At 43.8% G+C, this 21193-nt stretch overlaps 1 protein-coding gene across 1 annotated transcript; it reads left to right on the top strand.

The window, feature by feature from the left end:
* Positions 1-4785: 4785 nt before the first annotated feature.
* LOC142664465 (uncharacterized protein CLBA1-like) lies at positions 4786-20903 on the top strand. The gene is made up of 6 exons (XM_075843537.1): positions 4786-4935; positions 12890-13291; positions 14600-14745; positions 15379-15499; positions 16750-16857; positions 19786-20903. Exons 2-6 carry the CDS (start codon positions 12995-12997, stop codon positions 19933-19935), a joined length of 822 nt encoding a protein of 273 aa, XP_075699652.1. The 5' UTR covers positions 4786-4935; positions 12890-12994; the 3' UTR covers positions 19936-20903.
* Positions 20904-21193: the final 290 nt, after the last annotated feature.

Genomic DNA, 21193 nt, shown 5'->3' with positions numbered 1-21193 from the left:
ACAGTATAATGCCCCATAGCTGCCCCCACACAGTATAATGCCCCATAACTGCCCACATACAGCATGTCCCTATAGCTGTCCCATACAGTATAATGCCCCCATAGCTGCCCCACATAGTATAATGTCCCCATAGCTGCCCCCACATAGTATAATGCCCCATAGCTGCCCCATACAGTATAATCCCCCATAGCTGCCCCATACAGTATAATACCCCCACATAGTATAATTCCCCATAGCTGCCCTCATACAGTATAATGCCCCCACATAGTATAATGTCCCCATAGCTGCCCCAACATAGTATAATGCCCCATAGCTGCCCCATACAGTATAATCCCCCATAGCTGCCCCATACAGTATAATGCCCCCACATAGTATAATGCCCCATAGCTGCCCCATACAGTATAATCCCCCATAGCTGCCCCATACAGTATAATGCCCCCACATAGTATAATGCCCACATAACTGCCCTCATACGGAATAATGCTCCCATAACTGCCTAAGCAGTATAAGGCCTCCAAAGCTGCCCAAATACAGTAAACGTCCCTATTGCGGCCCCCAAACCTAGTATAATGCCCCCTTAGATGCCACCACACAGTATAGTGCCTAATAAAAAATAATAAAACAAATAGTTACCTATTCCGTTCCCATGACGAGTGGAGGAGATCCCTCTGCTCCTCCGCCCTGTGCAGCGTGTGGCTCTGCGCAGACAGGCGCAATGACGTCACTACATCGCGCCTGTCTGCCTCGAGCCACTCACAGCTGGAGCTGGCATTACTAGGTGAATGCTGCAGCTTGGAGCTGTCGGCTCCGTGCTCCAGCATTGAATTCAACTGTATCTGCGTCCTGAGGACACAGATACAGTTGAAACAGGGACACACCACCGATGGGGAACCGGCACTGGGCCTCACCATCTCAGTTGGCCCAGGGCCAGTACCCCCCCCCCCCCACCCCTGCTAGCTACGTTACTGCTACCACATAACTTTTAATGCTTAGAGGGGTTGTCCCATAAAGACAATTCCTGCACATATTCCCTATTAGGTCATATTGACATGATAGAGTGATCCCCTCTCAGGACCCCCCTCTATGAGCAGAGACGCATAAAGCTGCTACATATGAGAGTGGACCCAACCTAGGCATGCAGTGGCGTACTTCCAATGGAGGCAGACCACGGAATTGCTTTGAGGCCCGCAACGTTTAAAGAACATTTATGTACGGGCCCCTTCAATGGTGTCGTTAGCATCGGGCAGCCTCAGGATGCAAATACAATTGAATACTATGGCGGAGCAGGGAGCTATCAGCCCCCTGCTCTGCCATTTAGTAGGCTACAGGCCACAGTAGGCCTGAAGCCTATAAGATGCTGGGACAGGATCCCTGTGCAGGCCGCGATGATGTCACTGGATCGCACCGGCCTACGCAAGGGTTCCGTCCTGGCGTCTCACAGGCTGCAGGACTGAGGAGGCTGTGGAGCTCTGTTCATCGCAGGGACGGGGTTAGGTGAGTATAACTCTTTTTTATTTGTTTGGGGGGCACTATCTACAAGGGGGGTGGTAATATCTACAGGGAGCTGTGTGTGTCACTATCTACAAGGGGGTTATTTAGCACTATCTACAGGGGGTTGTGTGTAGCACTATCTATGGGGGGGAACTCCCCCTATTTTATAATGTACCATTAATATATATCTAGCATAGATCCATATTAATGGGATCTCATAAAATAGGGACTGGGGGAGAATGCATACAGGGATAGCTGGAACAAAACAAAAGGGGCTATACTCACCTCTCCCCTTTACACTTTAAAAGTTAGCAAGAACAGATGGAAACAAGTCCTTCCTGTCCCGGTGCTTTCAATTTCAGGTAAGTTTTTTTTTTTTTTAAATTAACTATTAAGACTATGTAATAGCATAATTATTAAAACAATAAATCTAACAAAAAATTTAATAAATTATTAAATCCTCAGGACGCATACACAATTGAATACTATGGCAGATTAGGAAACTATCTGCTTCCTGCTCTTCCATTCTGCTGCAGGAGGTGCCACTGACGTCACTGCCCTTATATGAACAGTGAAGTCAGGTCCCTCTCTATGAGCAGAATTCCCGGCTAGGGCGTCAGCAACGCTTTGGCCAGGCATTCCGGGGCTCCAGGAGTAGCCCATGACTTTACTGTCCATATAAGGGCAGTGACGTCAGGGCACCTCCTGCAGCGGAATAACCGGCCAGAGCCACAAAAGGAGCCACAATGGCTCTATCTATGGAGGGGGTGGGGGCTATCCACAGGGGGAGTATGTGGCACTATATACAGGGGGAGTATGTGGCACTATATACAAGGGGAGTATGTGGCACTATCTACAGTGGGGCTGTGTGTGGCATCATTTACATGGGGGTGTGGCATCATCTACAGGGGGTCTGTGTGGCATCTACAGGGGGCTGCATGGCACTATCTACAGAGGGCATTGCGGTATTACCTACAGAGGGTACTGTGGTATTATCTACAGAGGGTTCTGTGGCACTATCTCCAGGGGGGCCATGTGGAACTATCTACAATGGGCACTGTGGCATTATCAACAGGGAACAGTGTATGGCAATATCTACAGGGAACAGTGTGGCAATATCAACAGGGAGCAGTGTGTGGCAATATCTACAGGGAGCAGTGTGTAGCAATATCTACAGGGAGCAGTGTGTGGCAATATCTACAGGAAGCAGTGTGTGGCAATATCTACAGGGAGCAGTGTATGGCAATATCTACTGGAGGCAGTGTGGAGCACCATCTATAAGGAGCACTGAGTGTGGGACTATCTACGTTGGTTTTTACACTACCAGTAGTGGTCAGCACATATAACCTAGCTCTAGTGATAAAGTGAGACATCACCTGTCTGTAAACAACCAGATAACCAGAGACATACTGACCACCATAGTAGTTGTTAGCATAACTAGTGCAGAAATTTTGTTTGTTTTTTTGTATGCAGAAATTCTGGGAAGCTATGTCCCACCAGCCACACCCACTAGATAAACCATGCCCCCATAAGACACATCCACCAAATACGAAAAACACCATAAGTGTCCCTAGAAAAAAATTCAACTATGCATGTGTGATTGCTCGGTGTCCGACCGCAGGGACCCCCAGCGATAAGGAGAACGGGGGACTAAAATTCCCCCAAAGTGCTCCATGAGAAGCATGGGACTTCCGTGGTCTTTGTCCGGCTCGTTTGTCCGGCTCGTTTGTCCGGCAGCTCCATAGAAATTAATGGAGCGCCGGTCGCGCTTGTGCTTTATGGAGCTTTCGGATACACAAGCCGGACAGAGACCCTGGAAGTCCCATGCTTCTCATGGAGCACTTCGGGGGACTTTCGGTTCCCAGTTCTCCTTATCGCTGGGGGGCCCAGCGGTCGAACCCCCAGCGATCACACATGTATCCCCTATCCTGTGGATAGGGGATACATGTGTTTTGTGGGACAACCCCTTTAACTAGGCTACAGGCTTTTTTTCTTTTTTTATGGGGGGGTTGGGGCTGTATGGCGCTATCTACAGGAGGGGGCTGTATGGTGCTATCTACAGGAGAGGGGCTGTATGACTCTATCTACAGGAGGGGGCTGTATGGTGCTATCTACAGGAGAGGGGCTGTATGGCTCTATCTACAGGAGGGAGGCTGTATAGCACAATCTACAGGGAGGGCTGTATGGCAATCTACAGGGGGGCACTATCTACAAGGGGGGCTGTGTGTGGCACCCAGGGGAGGGGGGCCCAGTCTTTCTTAGTTACACCCCTGGGCATAATTATATAACTAACAAATGATTGAATATAAAAAAAAAGGAAGACTCAAGTACTATATTGCTTATACTAGAAACTGTAAAATAATGTTTGGTCTGATGGCTCAGTGGTTGGTGCAAAGCACTGGGGTTGTGGGTTCAAATCCAACCAGAGGAACATCCGTATGGAATGTGTCATGCTCTCCTGTGTTTATGTGGGGTTACTCCTCCTTCATCCCACATTCCAAAAACATACTATTGGCTTCATATGTGCATGACCCTAAACTGTGTGTGTATATGCCTGAGATAGGAAAATTATACAGTAAGATCAATTGGGGTAACTACAATCTCCATACAGCCCTGCAGTATATGTTGGTACTGTATAAAAAATGGTGAGTACGTTTACTGGATGAGACGTGATATTGTAATACTGATGACAAAAATTATAAAGTGTTTTGCATCGGGTTATAATCGTTGGTTACGTCAAACATGTGGCTTAACGTTGTCAAAGCAGCTTATTATAAAATCTTATTACCCTAATGCTGTTTTTAAGGAATGTTGGAGCAAGGAAGATTAATTTTGTTGCATTCAATACTCAGATTAAAGGGGTTATCCCATGAATCATTTTCATAGCAAAGTCCTAAAAAACTGTTAATAGCGGTATGAAAGCAATTTGCATAATTTTTGTTTCCTTCTCTCTGTCAGGTGTCCATTATTTTTACATGAAAGAATAGCGCAGCAAACTGGCCATCATAAAGCAACATAAACCTGATGAATAAACTATAGTGTGAACAGAACCTATATAGGCATTTCTTTATTACAGTCTCATCGCTTCACCATAGGAGTACTGATATCAGTAGGTATGACGTCACGACTTCTTGAATTTTCTTGCTTCTTATTTTTGCACAAACATCACGTTTGCTTTTCAGATTACTGCGGGTTAAAAACAGGCTCAGCCAGAGGACACAAAGGAGAAGAAAAAAAAAATCTCTGGGCGTGTAGTCATTAACCTACATTGCAAAAGTGCTTCTCCTGCAAACCGCCCTCAATGCTGGGTCATAGAGACTCCACCTGCCCGTCACAGTCCTACCTCTATGTCCTGCAGCTGAGGCTTTAGTCAGCCACAAGGAAGTAGTCCCAGCTCTGATTCTTATAATATCCAGAAGCTGCCGGGCACCGCTACCCATCATGGTAAGACATTTCAATTTCCTCCTGTAATGACAGAACTCTTACATTGCTACTATTGTCTAATATTACAGATTCTCGCGTCACTAAGATACAAGTCGTTAGCAACACTCTGTGTTGTCAAGACGCGTTCACCACTAATTACATACGAAATGATCGGCCCCTTTAATCCGGTACTCACAAGTGTATCCAAATTCAAAGCGATTTTTAAAGGAGCCGCCTTTGGGTGAACCTGTGCTTGTATATTAGAGAATCGCATAGACCGCAATTCCCTATCGTATGTCTATTATCAGAATCGCTCCCTTTATAAGGCTGCGTTCACAAATCTTATGTCGTTTTTAAGCCTGAGCCGGACGTAACTGATGACGTTTTGGACACCGGTCCGTCATTCATACTCCGTCCGACGCAGGGAACGGTCTGACCTCCTATCTGATTCATTGAATGCCAAAACTGTTCCTCTAGGAAAGCGTGGGAGAAGTTGTGGCATCCATTTCTTTTCGGGTATGTTCCCACACACAGGATATGCTGCAACAGAAAATCTGTAGCGGAATCTAAAAAAAAAGCTCATCGATCACAGAAATCCGCACCAAATAGTGTTTTTCCTGCTCATGTTGCTGCGAAACCGCATCGGATTTATCTGCGGATTTAGTGTTAAACATTGATTATAGCAAAGTATATGCGCCCCTGTGGATTTCCTGCGGATTTTATCTCGTTTCTGCTGTGTAATCACTGTACAAATCGCAACAACACATCTGTTGCGGAATTTCTGCTCCCCATTGAAGTCTATTGGCCAAACACGCAGCATCTCTGCAGAGAACACGCAGCGTAAATTGACATACTGCGGAATTGAAAGCCGCACCGCAGAACACTTTCCGCACTGCTTTTCTGCAGGGTTTTTTTCCGCAGCGGGGCATGAGATTTTTTGAATTCTCGTTAACTTAGCTGTTGCTGTAAACACTGCGGAATTTCCACACAGAATTCCGTTGCGTTTACGCTATGTGGGAACCCGGCCTTACTGATATAAAAGCAGCGTTCCCTATAGATATAAATTGCAACCTGGGTAAAGGTAGGGAATTGGATTTCCCCGTTCTGCTTTATCAGATCGTTCCTGCTCATAGATGAAGGGAATTTTTACACATGCAATTAACAATCATGTTTATTATGAGCATAAAAGTATATTTACATGAGAGGTTTTTACGAGAATGGTGAGGTCTTGCTGCAATTAGCAAAATCGCATCAAAAATTAGATTAAAACAATCCATGTAAATATACCCTAAGGCCCCAGGCACACGACCGTGCCCGTAATCACAGCCCACCGTATCGGGCACGGCTGGCCGCTGACGACCGCCCGCATTTTAGGGCCGTGCTCCCATACAAAGTATAGGAGCACGGCTCGAAAAATAGGACATGCTCCATAATTCCCGGAACGGACACCCATCGATAGCTCTATGGAAAGGTGTCCTCAACCGATAGAACCGAATGGGTCCGTAAAACCGCAGACCGTGATACGGTCCGCGGTCTTATGGTCGTGTGCATGGGGCCACACGTACTGCGGATAAGACCTAGACGGATACTACTCTTAACTTATAATGTGTTCTAAAGGGATATGAATAAAAACTTGAGGAAGTTCCTCTCAGCAACCAATAAGATGCCAGATCTCATTTTTTTCAAATGCCCTCTAGATAATGAGACCTGATTGGTTGCTATGGGCAACTTCTCCACTTTGTCTTTGCACTAGTTTTGCATCTGTGTTAGGCCTCATATACTCTCCTAACCCTGTGTGTTTCCATATAAAATCAGAAGCTCACAGAGGTGCAGTATGGGGCCCGTATATTCCTATCGGTGCGGTATTACAGATCTGTACAACACAAATTAATAATACGGTTGTGTGCATGAGAACTCATAATTCTAAGAGCTGAGAGGGGTTGTCCAGGCATTGTATATTGATTACCTATCCTTAGAATAGATTATCCATATCAGATCAGTGGGGGTCTGACTCCCGGCACCCCCGCCGATCAGCTGACTGAAGGGACCGATGCATTTGTTGCAAGACATAGCACCGTACACTTCTGTAGATGCTGTGCTTGGGATTGCAGCTCAGTCCCATTCACTTGAATGGGACTGGAACTGCAATTCCAGGCACAGTCGTCACAGAATTGTACGGCACTGGGGAAACAAACACCGCGGCCCCATCAATCAGCTGATCGTGGGGGTGCCGGCCGTCGGACCCTCACCGATCAGATATTGATAACCTATCCTAAGGATAGGCCGTCAATATAAAATGCCCAGACAACCCCTTTATGGGTCACAGTGGAGGGCCACAGAACTTATACGTGTTAATATACATTGCTAAAAAGGCCAAATACAATGGGGCACATTTGTAAAAAAAAGAAGTGTAATTTTGCTGATAAGTCTCTGTTATGAAAAATTGTGCAAATGAGTAAAGTAGGGGCATGGATTTATGAGAATTTGGTGAAGGTTGGAGTGTGGGCCCTGAAGCATAAAATGTCTCATAAATGTCAAAAAATTAATAATGTCGCGTACTTTGCCTGACCGTTTTTTTGCATAGAAAATACATACAGACACTTTATCAAATTTGGCGCACGTATGTTAGACTTAGAAATTAAACCATTCCCTCAAACCAAAAACTGTTATGTATGAGGAAAGACTGCAAAAATGTCTAAACTTGGCACATCCTCTATGCAAATCCGGTGCTCATGATGGTTTCTTCAGATAAGGAAACGTAGTAATTTGTGTTGGTGTCTGTGAACTTTGCTATAAACTCTGAGATTGTGTTTGATTGCAAATCTGCAGAATGTGATATCTGTAAGGTTATATTCCCACAAATTGGATGCACTGCGGAAAGGTCTGCAGCGTATCGGACCAAGAACCGCAGGAAAATCAGGCTGCATTTTCGCACCAAGTGCTGCTTTAATTTAGTGCGGATATTAGGCCAGATTGACCGCTGTGGAAAAATGTTCGAGAGGAATAAAAAAAAAAACTATATTCCCCTCTCCTGGTTGCTGGGCTGGCTTATGTTAAGGCCTCTTGCCCACTTCAGTTATTTTCTTCAGGTTGTTAACGGATAGCATGCTGACACATTCATTTCTATGGGGCCACGCACACTTCCGTTGTTTTAACGGTTCTGTACGTCCGTTCCGTCAAAATTAGAACGTGTCCTACTTTTGTCTGTTGTTCAGTGTCCGTCTCGCCCGTTGAAGCCTATGGGTCCGTCAAAACAACAGATGGCACACGGAAGTAACCTGTATGCTGTCCTTTTTTTTACGGACCCGTTGCCAAGCAACGGCAGGGAGTGCCAAACTTCCCTGCATTTAACACACAAGATGGATTTTAACGGACCGTTTAAAACTGAGGGGAAGCGCAACGTTCGTTTAAAACGGGACAAAGGAAACCACACGGATGTCACAACGGACAAACTGATTTGTTTTAAACGGACGTGAAAACGGTGAAGGATGTGTGCACGGGGCCTAAAGAAGGGGTTATCTTTGTGGGACAAACCCTTATAAGATTACAAATTCCGGTACTAGAAGTGTAGTAAGTGTATTGTTTGTTCTGGAATTTCTAATGCAAATACCTAATAGACAAAGGTTAATATTTGCAAACGCCATCTCAGGTCTTGTCAGAAAACCATATGTCATGTTCATGTTCCCCCTACATATCTCTTTTCACCAGTAATGGGAGCAGTACCCAGCAGGAGAAAGACAGACAGAAATATGGACTTGACTTACTAACGTAAAAGTGAATCCTAAGAGTGTGCGCTAGTGTTTATGGTGACGTCAATGCACAACTCAATATATTAATTGTCTGCTGTGATTGTGATCCTACTACACAGCATTTAGTCTTATTGGGTTTGACAATTGGGGTTTCCTGTGGTAAATTGTTAGATTAAATCAGGCCCCTAGATAAAACAACATCGTTGGGTTTAGGCCTCAGAAAAACATTGTTAGTCCTCATGCCAAAAGCATTATTACAGATCCATGTTGAAGGGATCCATATTCTGCACCCATAAAAGTCTATAGGGGTAAAGGTACACCATTTTTCTTTTGAATGCTGTATTATGTAGGTATTCTTCCTTCGAAGCAATGTGGTTCCATACAGGGCCACCTGGATTCCCTACAGCTCTGTAGTAGGGAACCATAGGGACCTTGTACAGGCTAAGTGTACATGACTTTGCTGTGTGCATGAGGCCTTCGCACTGCTTATGGTGACTTCCTTACATTTCCTGGGGACACTAGCATACAAGGGAGGGGTGGGCAAGGCATGTGAAGAGAAGAGTGGGATGGGCAAGGGTCAAACATGTGCCGTTGCCTTGATGGGGGTTGTGGGGGCATGACTCGGCACCAGTGAGGGGAGCCTATTATGTTCTTGCCTTGGGGTCCCCTTTTCTCTATTTATAGGGGATGTGTGTGTGTGTGTGTGTGTGTGTTGTGGTTTTTTTTTGTTTGTTTTTTTACATTTCTCTATTTTCTCTTGGCATAACATCCAGTTATTACCGTAGGACTCTATTAGAAATTCCTGGCTACTCAAGAGACCAAAAGACTAGGAGAAGCTATTATGATTTTCCGTTCATTTGACACAAAAGGCTACTGTACAGAATATTGCCCGGGGCCGCGGGAACAAAGCATTCAGCTGCACAAAAAGTATCCGATATGCAAGCCTGGATGTAGATGGCACACAGATCCCTAGTGGGAGACTCTATTTAGCTATAGAGCTGTTCCCAGGTTGCCAAGCAATTCTCTAGCTTCTTCTAACACAGACTAGTGTAATACCGAGAGGAACATGTACGTACAATAATAGAATGTATTAGCAGTGACCGGCCAAGTCTTCAATTGTGTTACTGCAGATTATGCCTAGTTTACATATTTATCACTTACACGTGTACATTGGGATTTTTTTCTAAGCGCAAATTTTAAAGGGCACCTGTCGTCATTTAATGAAGTTCTCTTTTTCAGGTTATGCCTTCTCTTGTGTCCTGTGTGTATGTGTGGCTAAAGGAGCAGGGGGTGCATCATCCATAAGACAGGGTGAAAATTTTGCCAAGGGTGGCACCTTTCCATTGCTGGCTTAGGAAGCATTTTGAGGAGTTTACAGTTCATCTCTGCACTCTGTTATTGCCAACTAGGGGAGAAGCAGGAGTGGGGGGCTTTTCAGTTGTCGCCTCAGGCAATAAAAGGCTAGAAGTAACCATGTAAAAATGTGGATTTCTCAATTTAGAACCTTCCCCTATGAGCTAAAATTCGAGATCATTGGGCACCGCTACAGCGGAAATGTGCATTTAGTCCTTATTTACCCAGTGCAGTTTTTTATTTGTGGACGAGACTGGATCCTAAAGAGGAGAGACATAGCATTCCTTAGATGGGCAGACAAAAGTGCGTGCAAATATTGCTCCAAAACTGCAGCGTATGAACCATGCCTTTTGTATTTTATCTATACCGGTATGCCCTCTATTTTGATAAAGTCCACCAGATTTTAGTCTCATGAACTGTTTAAGTATGCAGCGCAATGCAAAGGATACTAAGCAACCCCCCCCCCCCCCCCCCCCAAAAAAAACCACAAAAAAAAAAACCTGCAGATCAGGGGGCTGCACTGTTCCTCTATTAGTAACAGTCTTTCCTGTAAACAGTGCAATGTGTCCCAATGTTAGTGAATGGGCTGTGATGGGGTTGCCTCATCATTCCTGCCATGGCCTGTGTAGTGACCGCTGTAATACTGCCGCGTTTTAACATCTGTATTAGGGTGTATACACAAAGAGACACACACATATTTACAAGCAGTTTTTCTATGGTATCTGGCGCCATTTTATCACCCAATCATGTAAATGTATTATGGTCACCAGACCCTGCCCCCTCTGGGGTTCTAGATGAGTAGATAAACATTTTGATATAAGTTTGGTTCAGCCGGAATGGGTCTTGCGGACGTAATACAGACGTTAAAATGTCCAGCACATTGCAGATTAACCCTGTAATGTTTCCCCTGTCCTGTAAAGCGCATAAATAAAGGGAGAAATGATAATGACGTCCCTTATCTGTCTCTAATTTTATGACTAGCTTCCTGTATAAAGCAATGTCTGTTACCACATTCAGCCTGAAGGAATGATGTGAATGTAAACAAGTAATGTAACAATGTTGCAACATTTCATAGTTTTGCTATTACGTGCAGTATATGATGCATTGTAGTCTTTATTATTACAACAACCTCCATTGTAAGATTTTGCATTCAGTAGAGTGTGAGCTCTCCAGAAGTAATGAAACAATTGCTGAACGCACAAGGCGATCTATAGGTATTGGATATATAAATGTTTTTTTTTGCTATACATAATAGGAACTATTTAAATATGCAATGGCCTGGAGTTCTTTGTGCCCAACAGAGAACTATTCTAAGGGCCCGTCCTCCAGCTACACAGAACATGTCCGCTATACGCTCTCGTCATTGTACAATTGGGTCGAATCATTAATAAGGACTAAAAGGGTAAGTACAAATACAAAGCTATAGACCATAGTGGCAAATACAGTGCTCCATAGTTATCTTCAGATGGGTTTGTCTTGTGCTAGACCTCATGGGATATGTTGTGGCTGGACCCTAACATGGTTACAGAACCCACCGTAAGATGCTCTCCTTGGCCAGTCTGACCCTGCTTCCTTGTAGGCAGCTCCTTGGCCAGTCTGACCCTGCTTCCTTGTAGGCAGCTCCTTGGCCAGTCTGACCATGCTTCCTTGTAGGCAGCTCCTTGGCCAGTCTGACCCTGCTTCCTTGTAGGCAGCTCCTTGGCCAGTCTGACCCTGCTTCCTTGTAGGCAGCTCCTTGGCCAGTCTGACCCTGCTTCCTTGTAGGCTGCTCCTTGGCCAGTCTGACCCTGCTTCCTTGTAGGCTGCTCCTTGGCCAGTCTGACCCTGCTTCCTTGTAGGCTGCTCCTTGGCCAGTCTGACCCTGCTTCCGTGTAGGCAGCTTGTCCACAGAATCACTGTATAGACATACCTGTGCGAACAATCATACAATGTTGTCTTGGAGTTGTGATCAAACTGACAGGTAGGGTGCACTTGAGTACTTTTAGCCCTTGCACCAGTAATGTAAATATCTGCGGTTTCTATCATGGTTGTGCTGTGGGTGCAAAAATAACAGGTGTGAAAGTCAAAGGTCTATGTAATCTCTGTGCCGAGGGCAATCCCAGTTCAATAACTCTAAACCACCGCTTAAAGAAAAACTGGTTCAATGTGCAATATCCTAATATACCTTCTGTAGCCAAATTGCCAGGACTGGACATACAGGAAAATGGGCGTGAGCAAAATATGACCCCCCTCTTTGTTCTGGGTCATATTTCCATGTCATCTGGTAACAGGACAGTCTGTTGCTTGTCCTATCTCATGCTTAATAAATGGGACTTGTGGGTCTCGGGCTGCCGTCCCCCTCTTATTGGTAATGTGGAGGTCCTTTGGAGGGAGTCTCTTGTGCAGGTTCACACTACCTGCTGAGAACATGTGGAAAATGGCTTTTGGCTCCCATCTTTCATAAATCCCATAGCTTTGACCTCTTTGGTATGTAAACTCTTGCAAATTGCTGTTGGAAGAAATAGAAAATTTAATGCAGAAAAGGGAATCTGTAAAGAGTTGCCATTTCCTACGGTTATTCTTTGAGCCATTCATCATTTGACAGGCTTGATGTTGTATAATTTGGCTACGGGACTGTACGTAGGCATAAAGCATGTCAATGAAGCATGTGTAAGACTGATTAGGCTCCACATTTTTAATCACACAGCTGTATTCTGTTCACTGACAGCAAGCAGAGATCTTAAACTGAAAATAACTAATAAAGTAGGATTTGGTTGGTTGACACGTGGCACTGTTGTTCTTCCATAGCAATGCCAACGCTGTCCACAAAATGTATGCTTTGTAACAACCATAAATACTGGCTGTAATCCGTTTCCTGCATTTTCCAATTTCAGATTTACATCTAGAAACTTAATGAAATTTCTGCAAAAAAGGTCCCAAGTTCAGGTATATTCTCAGCTGGTTTCAGTCCTATTTACCTTCAAACCCCATGAAGGAGAATGAAGGATGGCAGTGAAGTTATTACTGGATGTAATGATGATGGAAAGACGTTACCTGTGCCATCGACTATGGACCGTGTCTGCTCAGAGAATGGGCCTGGCGGATCCCTAGGTCTAAACAAAGACTGTGATGAAGAAAAAACCACCAATACATGGGGGGACTTTGAAAGTTTTAATGAGTTCACACCACAGTCTGAACAGATTCTCTATGAAGATGGACCATTGCATGGAGATGGAGAGGACTGCACTGACCAAACAGATGGAGACCAATGGGATGCGTTTAATCTAGGAAATGAGGTATGTGTTTGAGATATGTAAAACTTGTCCGATGGCAGCGATCCTGCTGAGATCTGGAGGCGTGACCCCTCATTACAGTACAATAATCGAGATGTACCTAGAAATAATGCACCCCTGTTCACTAATACTGTTCGAATTGTCCTGCAAACACATTTCTGTGTTACAGTAATTCTTGGCATTCTCATTCATTCAGCTGGGTTGGAGATAACGGTGTGACGGTTGCGTGCTGCCGCAAGCCAACAGTCAGGGCTTGTCCAGAAAATGTCTGCAGCAATTCCGTTGAAAGTAGCAGACATTCCGCCGCGGCAAAAACGCACCATTTCCTGTGTTTTTTTTACTGGAGAAAATGGTGCGTATTTTGCGGCGTTTTTCACAATGCTGGGAGATGGTGACATCTCCACAGAAAACTGCAGCAATTCAGTCCACTTTACGCAGCAGGAATTGACATGTCTCGGTCCGAAAAATACGCATCGCAGGTCAATTTCTGTTCTGAATTTTTACGCAGCGTGTGGATGAGATTTGTTAAATCTCATCCACTTTGCTGCTACTGTATTCTGCTGCGGATTTTCCGTCCACAATTCCGGATGGAAAATACGCAATTCCGCTACGTGTGGACGAGCCCTTACTGATCCTATAAGTGCTACGGTATAGTCTTATGTTACATTATGGCCATAACCCTCAAACATGTATCTTCCTCCAATTTAAAGGTATTGTCCCATCATGACAACCCTCCTTTCTAAGAACAGTCCCTGGCGCTCAGCTGTTTGCTGCAGGTCCAGCTCTTTGAACCTCCATACGTAGTATTTCATGACTACAGACCTCCATGAACAGTAGTCTATAATCTGTTTCTTGTGGAAGGCTGAGTGTTGTCGGGTGGTTCCTGCAGATGATCGGTTTGACATTGTACTTTTTGTTTCTAGAATTTCTAAAATGTAGATAAACCTGTGTTAGAAGATAAAAAGTCCTCATACGAGTGTTAAAGCTTTCTAACTGGGCAGGGGTGTAGCTATAGGGGGTGCAAATGTAATAGTCGCACCCAGGGACTGATAGGCACATAATGCACCAGTGTGATAAATAGCACATGGTAGGTGGGGGGCCAGAAGTTGCTTTGGAGACCCCTAGAGGCTTCAAGTTACACCTCTTTGACTAGGACTCCTCTTGAGAAGACCTCAACCCAATCAGTCCCTGGTTATAACCAGTCATGGACCTGCACAGAATATAGTAGTCAGCACAATCTTAAGTAAACTTTGATATGACTAAACCCATTTATGACTTTGAATATTTTCTTTGCTTGTCATCTTGCTGCAGAACAGACAGGAATGTGAACGAATATTCAGGTCGAGCTTTCCAGCTGTTCCTATAGAAGATACAAATCCAGATGTGAAAAGCCTGCAAGAACTGCTGACGTCATCTGACGAAGAAAACATGGCCAAATTAATAAAGACCCGATTATGGTAACGCAATTAGTATATGCTTTTAATATATTCCGTGTATGGGAACTGGCGTCATGTGTCAAATTTTATTTGCAGTAGACTTTTGGGGGGATTTATCAAAACTGGTGTAATGAAAAAGTGGAGTAGTTGCCCATAGCAACCTATCACATTCTAGCTTTTATTTTTCAGAGGCACTTTGGAAAATGAAAGCAGCAACCTGAGTGGTTTCTGTCAGACACTGCTCCACTTTGACTTTGCACCAATTTTGATAAATCTCCCACTTTGTCTCTATTGCAGTGTAATTGGAAATGGCAGAATCTGCGACCGATTTAAAAAAAAAAAAAAAAAAGTGGCATGAAATATCTGTATGAGAGGTCAAGTCTGGCCATTTTTCTCGATACGTCGCAGTTTCCTAGTCACTTCCTGGCAGATCTGTTGGTAGTTGTTTTTCTGATCGTGTCACTTAGCGTGTTGCGTTACCCATGTTGTGTTGTCAGTGGGATCCCGAACCTGGTATGGGGACTGGGAACGGGAACTGAAATCCGTTCCTTGTCCAAAATACAGTGCTCAATCTGCGTTCCTGAGTGAGAAAGTTATTGGCCCTAGAAAAAAAAAAACACTGTGTATTTTTGAACAGTATCATTTGCTTTCCAGGCTGGAATGTGACCCTTCAGGACAAAGAGGTGATGGCTGGTCCACCAAATCTGGGTGCGAGTGGCAGAATTCCAAGGGATGCAAAGATCTTGTGTTGATGCTTGGATCTGCGGCTGAGAAAGTAAATCTCACTAGTGCATTTGTTTTATATATCATTCACAGATGTAAATATTTGGCTATGATGCAATGGGCGGTACTTTACTTTTTTTTATAAATCTGAATGCTTGTCAGGAAAGGAGCATATAGAAAGAGATTAACCACAGTACAAACCCTTTTTCTGATAGTAACTGAACTTTTCATCATGGCAAGTAGAGTAATGTAAAATGGACATAAGGCCACTTTCACGCGGCAGAATTCTTAATTCGTATCTGTAAGCCAAAACAAGGAGCGGGTCCAAAACATGGAAGAGTTACAAATCGTTCCACTATACTTATTTCTGTTTATGTTCCACTACTGGTTTTGACTTCCAAATACAGTTTCAAAATACTGTTCTGTGAATGAGGCCTTAAGGCTCACTATATATGGAGCAGCATAGGTTTTCTTGTAGTTGCCTACTATATAAGAAAGCATAGTGGCCTACTGTCTATGCAGTGTAAAAAAAAAAAAAAAAGTATGCCAATGTGTACCATCCCGACTGAGGCCAAAAGGACACACCTTTGGCCCCCGTTGGGTGAATGGGGGCCTAATGCTACGCTCGGTATATGTGTCGGGAGCTTTTCCAGTGCATACGCCGAACGTGTTCACATATCTTTCAGGTAAGGCATTTTTGTTTTCTCACTGGTCTGTTTTTTTGTTTTTAAGGTTAAAACACCTGTAGACCTAAAACCCGCAGCAAATTCCACCCAAAAACCCACATCATATTGTGGTGCGGTTTTTCAGGGTGGAAACCAGCACTTTAAAGAAAAAAAAAATTCAAACTTGCCCTCGGTTGTAGTCATGGCGACGCGTCCAAGCAGTCCAGCCTCCTGGGATGACGCTGCAGCCTCTGATGGGCTGCAGCAGTCTGACGGGACGAAATATTGGTGCAAAGTACGCGCCAGTCATGAGGTGGAGTTAGTAAGAAAAAGTCTAACGTGTCTAGCGAGATGTGCCAAATTTATCATACGGTGTGCACCATTGGGATAAATTTGGCAGTTTCCGACCGGGTGGGTTTTCTCCTGAATTTAGGACACTTAAAAAATCTCCCCCATTGCTCTCACTATAAACTGAGACTTTGTTAAAAGTAGTCTACAAAATAACGAACTCTGTTTTAACCACCCCCTGGCCGCTTAATATCAGCAGTTCCCACCCACCCTGAGAACGCTAAAAAAAAAAAAATGTTCATGTAACTTTTTGGAAATACCACACATTTTATATCTGTTTTTGATTTAGTCTTCGGAAGATAGAAGGAAAACCAATGATGCCTTAACGGATATTGAGCAAAGATATTGTAACGAGAGCACTCCCCCGGCTGGCAATAAATACTTAATACAGACGAAGGTGAGATTTTCTGGTTCATTTCATGTTCGGTACTATGTTTTGAAAGAAATATTCACGGCTGATTCAGAGACTTATGCAAAGTAGCAAACACCCAGCAGTACAGGGTCCAGTATATGGTCTTCAATAGCAGCCATAATGTATGGTTTCTGTCATTTGTTTTGGAAAAAGATCAGAGTAGTTCTATACCTCACTAGAAAGCGCAATAAATGTAAAGTACTCAGAACCAAAATATTGAGCTTTACAGTTTGTGAAGGGAGGAGTGAGATGGGGTGCAGAGGTAGCACTCACCCAGGTCCTAGAAGCCTCCCTAGGGCCATTCAGCCCCATAAGATGGCACCCATATTACACATGGCAGGTTTGGGCCCGGTACAGATTTTGCATTGGAGTCCAGGAGTTACGCCTTTGCAGCGGGAGTTGGGTTGGTTACCGTTCTGTGTGTATTCTTTAGGACCCATATGTGCGAGAAAAACACCTCAAGGCCTTGTTCCCACAAGTCGGATACGCTGCGTAAAAATCACGAAGCGTTTGCGAATGGAATTTACGCTGCGTAAAAAAGCACTCATACTTACCCAAAGGTGGGAGGCCTCCTTTTGAAGTCCACTCCGGACTCCTACGATGGCGTTGCAAGCCACGTGACACATGGGATGAAACATCATCCCACGAGGCCGGAGTGCAGTAAGAAGGCGGGCGTCCTGTGTAACTAAGTGTTTTTGTTTTGTTTTTTTGGTGCAGGTGTTACATCCCCTGAATTCAATGGGGTAATCCCGCAACAGAAAATCAACTAAAACGCAGCATAAATTGACATGCTGCGGAATTAAATTCCGCAGCATGTCAATTTATCAACGTTTACGCTGTGGTTTTTTTTCCCCGCAGCATGGGCATGAGATTTTCTAAATCTCATCCACTTTTCTGCTGCTGTAAATGCTGTGGAGTTTCCGCACGGAATTCCATTGTGGAAATTCTGCAGCGTTTACGCTATGTGGGAACCCGGCCTAATATGTGATTTGGGATGGAGAAAAGTAAAGCTCCATCTCCTCCTACCAGTGGTTTAGGCATGTCCATAAAAATAGAGGATAAAAGCACAAAAACAAAAAAAATCGAACTATTTTGTGTGTGTGTGTGTGTGTGTGTGTATATATATATATATACACACACACACACACACACACACACACACACACACACACACACACACACCCCCTTCTCAATGAATTAGAATATCATCAAAAAGTTAATTTATTTCATTAATTCAGTTCAAAAAGCGTCTCTCATATTCTATAGATTCATTACACACACACAGTGATCTCTTTCCAGCATTGTTTTCTGTTAATGTTGATGATTATGGGAACAGTTAATGAAAACCCAAAATTTAGTGTCTCAGAAAATGAGAATATTAAATACGCCCAATTTCAAAAATGATTTTTAATACCAAAATGTTGGCCTACTGAAAAGTATGTCCAGTATCTGCCCTCAATACTTGGTCGGGGCTCCTTTTGCATGAATTACTGCATCAATGTGGCGTGGCATGGAGGTGATCAGCCTGTGGCACTGAGGAGGTGTTATCAATGCGGCGTGGCCTCTCCACTCTTCCTCCAGACTCTGGGACGGGGATTTCCAAATGAAATGTAAATTTAGGGTATGTTCACACGAGGTCATTACGTCCGTAATTGACGGACGTATTTCGGCCGCAAGTACCGGACCGAACACAGTGCAGGGAGCCGGGCTCCTAGCATCATAGTTATGTACGACGCTAGGAGTCCCTGCCTCTCTGCAGGACAACTGTCCCGTACTGTAATCATGTTTTCAGTACGGGACAGTAGTTCCACGGAGAGGCAGGGACTCCTAGCATCGTACATAAGTATGATGCTAGGAGCCCGGCTCCCTGCAGTGTGTTCGGTCCGCTACTTGCGGCCGAAATACGTCCGTCAATTACGGACGTAATGACCTCGTGTGAACATACCCTTACTTTCATCTGAAAACAGGACTTTGGACACTGAGCAACAGACCAGTCCTTTTTCTCCTTAGCCCAGGTAAGACGCTTCTGACGTTGTCTCAAGGAATGTGACCGTTGTGGCCCATGTCCTGGATACGTCTGTGTGTGGTGGCTGCGGTTATCCCTGTTTGTGCACCTTTTTCTACCACAATTTTTCCTTCTCAACTTTCCATTAATATGCTTGGATACAGCACTCTGCTAAAGAAGCTGGCTGCTCACAATGTCCTTTTGTGGCTTACCCTCCACATGGAGGGTGTCCAATGACTGTTTTCTGGACAACTGTCAAGTCAGCAGTCTTCCCCATGATTGTGTAGCCTTCTGAACCAAACTGTTGGACCATTTAAAGGCTTAGGAAACCTTTGCTGGTGTTTTGTGTTGTTCGCTGATTTGAGTGACACCAAGAGTCCACAATCTTCAACTTTTACCCGATATTCTAATTTTCTGAGAGACTAAATTTTGGATTTTCATTAACAGTTAGCCGTAATAATCAACATTAAAAGAAAAAAATGCTGGAAATAGATCACTCTGTGTGTAATGAATCTATATAATGAGTTTCATGTTTTGAACTGAATTGCTGAAATTAACTTTTTGATAAGTTGTAATGGTTAGAAACGTAGACATCTGACTGCTATGGGGTTATATAGCGACCATTTACCAATGGCATATAGAGGGTCATGCAGCTAGAGCCTACATCACACGCCCACACATCTCAGTCTGTCAGTACAGAAACACAATACGTAAGATCCAATAAAACGGACGTCTGAGAAGTGAAGGAAGCACAGTGACCTATAAACATATTTTAGCCAGATTTCAAGGGGTGTTGTTTGACCCCATTACCATCCCAGTTCTGAGTTGTATTGTTTTGTTCTCAGGTACCTACAAATGCATCAGCATAATTCAGATGCATGTTACTATTAACACGTCTTCTCTTTCAGTTGGATGTTGCCTCGGGTTCCAAGAACGGACACACTTTTTCTTACCAGTTGGTTCTAAAACAATCGCCGAGTGATGTGTCTTTGCCTTTTCTCACTTTTTTAGGAAAAAGGAGTTTTTTCAGCTCAAACCAATTGCGCTTTAATTTTTAGGTATTAGTCTTTTGTATAAAGTTGTTCTGAGTTATTTAAATAGGTTTTTAGCTTTTTGCATAAGAAAATCTAATTTATACTATTATAAATTTAAGAAAATATTAGTTCTTGCACTTTATAGTCCAATCTGTCTGACCTATGATATGACACTGTTGTGTGACCTGTAAAACAGAATTATGTGGTGGGCAATTAAATTATCCTAGTTCCCCCACCTGTCACTAATGAAATCTGCACTCCAATAATCCACCTGCAGGATAATTCAGATTCTTTGCTGACAATGCGTGGAATCAGATAGCCCTGGAAGAGAATAATTAGGCTGTGTTCACACAGCATATTTAGTCAAATTTGGGAGCATCAAACACTTATTACGCAACTAAATACACTTTACATATGCCTGCAAACATCTTCCTATTGACTCCAATGGGAAATATGCTGTGTAGTTAATACAGGGCATATATTTACAGCGCCGAATTAAAAAAAAATTGTGTCAAATACGCTGTGGGAAAAAGTAGTGACACTAATTAAAAGCGGTTTACAAGCAGATCCCCCCAGATCTAGGTCAAATTTGCTGCATACTTTTGCGCAGCATATCTGACCTGTGGGAACCCACATCAGAATTCCTTCCATTAGGAGTCAGGCTAGCAGTCTATTAGGGAACAGATAGTTCTACAACTCCGTAATGTAATATTTAAAGTGCATTCACACTGGAGCTTTACTTGAATTAATATGATGCTTGGGCATAATTGAGGTGAGTTGTGTATATCATGCTTAATGTTCAGCTGGCCTGAAGAATTTGCAATAAAGCATTGAATTTGAGTTAGAGGTTGAAGTGTGAACTGTATCATCTGGCCTACGTTGTACAGTAAAGCAGGGCACACACATCGCGTATTGGTTGCAAAATCCACATTGTGAACCATGGTATACTACAATAAAAGTAAATCGTGGTAAAACAGAAGATTTGAAAGCCGGGCTCCTAGCATCATAGTTATGTACGACGCTAGGAGTCCCTGCCTCGCTGCAGGACAACTGTCCCGTACTGTAATCATGTTTTCAGTACGGGACAGTAGTTCCACGGAGAGGCAGGGACTCCTAGCATCGTACATAACTATGATGCTAGGAGCCCGGCTCCCTGCACTGTGTTCGGTCCGGTACTTGCGGCCGAAATACGTCCGTCACTTACGGACGTAATTAGTGTGTGTGCACATACCCTTAAGGGTTTGTCTGGTTTAGAAAACCCACCTTTAAATGCACGATTTAA

The sequence above is a fragment of the Rhinoderma darwinii genome, chromosome 12, assembly GCF_050947455.1.
Source record: "Rhinoderma darwinii isolate aRhiDar2 chromosome 12, aRhiDar2.hap1, whole genome shotgun sequence".
Classification (NCBI taxonomy): domain Eukaryota; kingdom Metazoa; phylum Chordata; class Amphibia; order Anura; family Rhinodermatidae; genus Rhinoderma; species Rhinoderma darwinii.
This window is presented reverse-complemented; position numbering and strand designations above follow the sequence as displayed.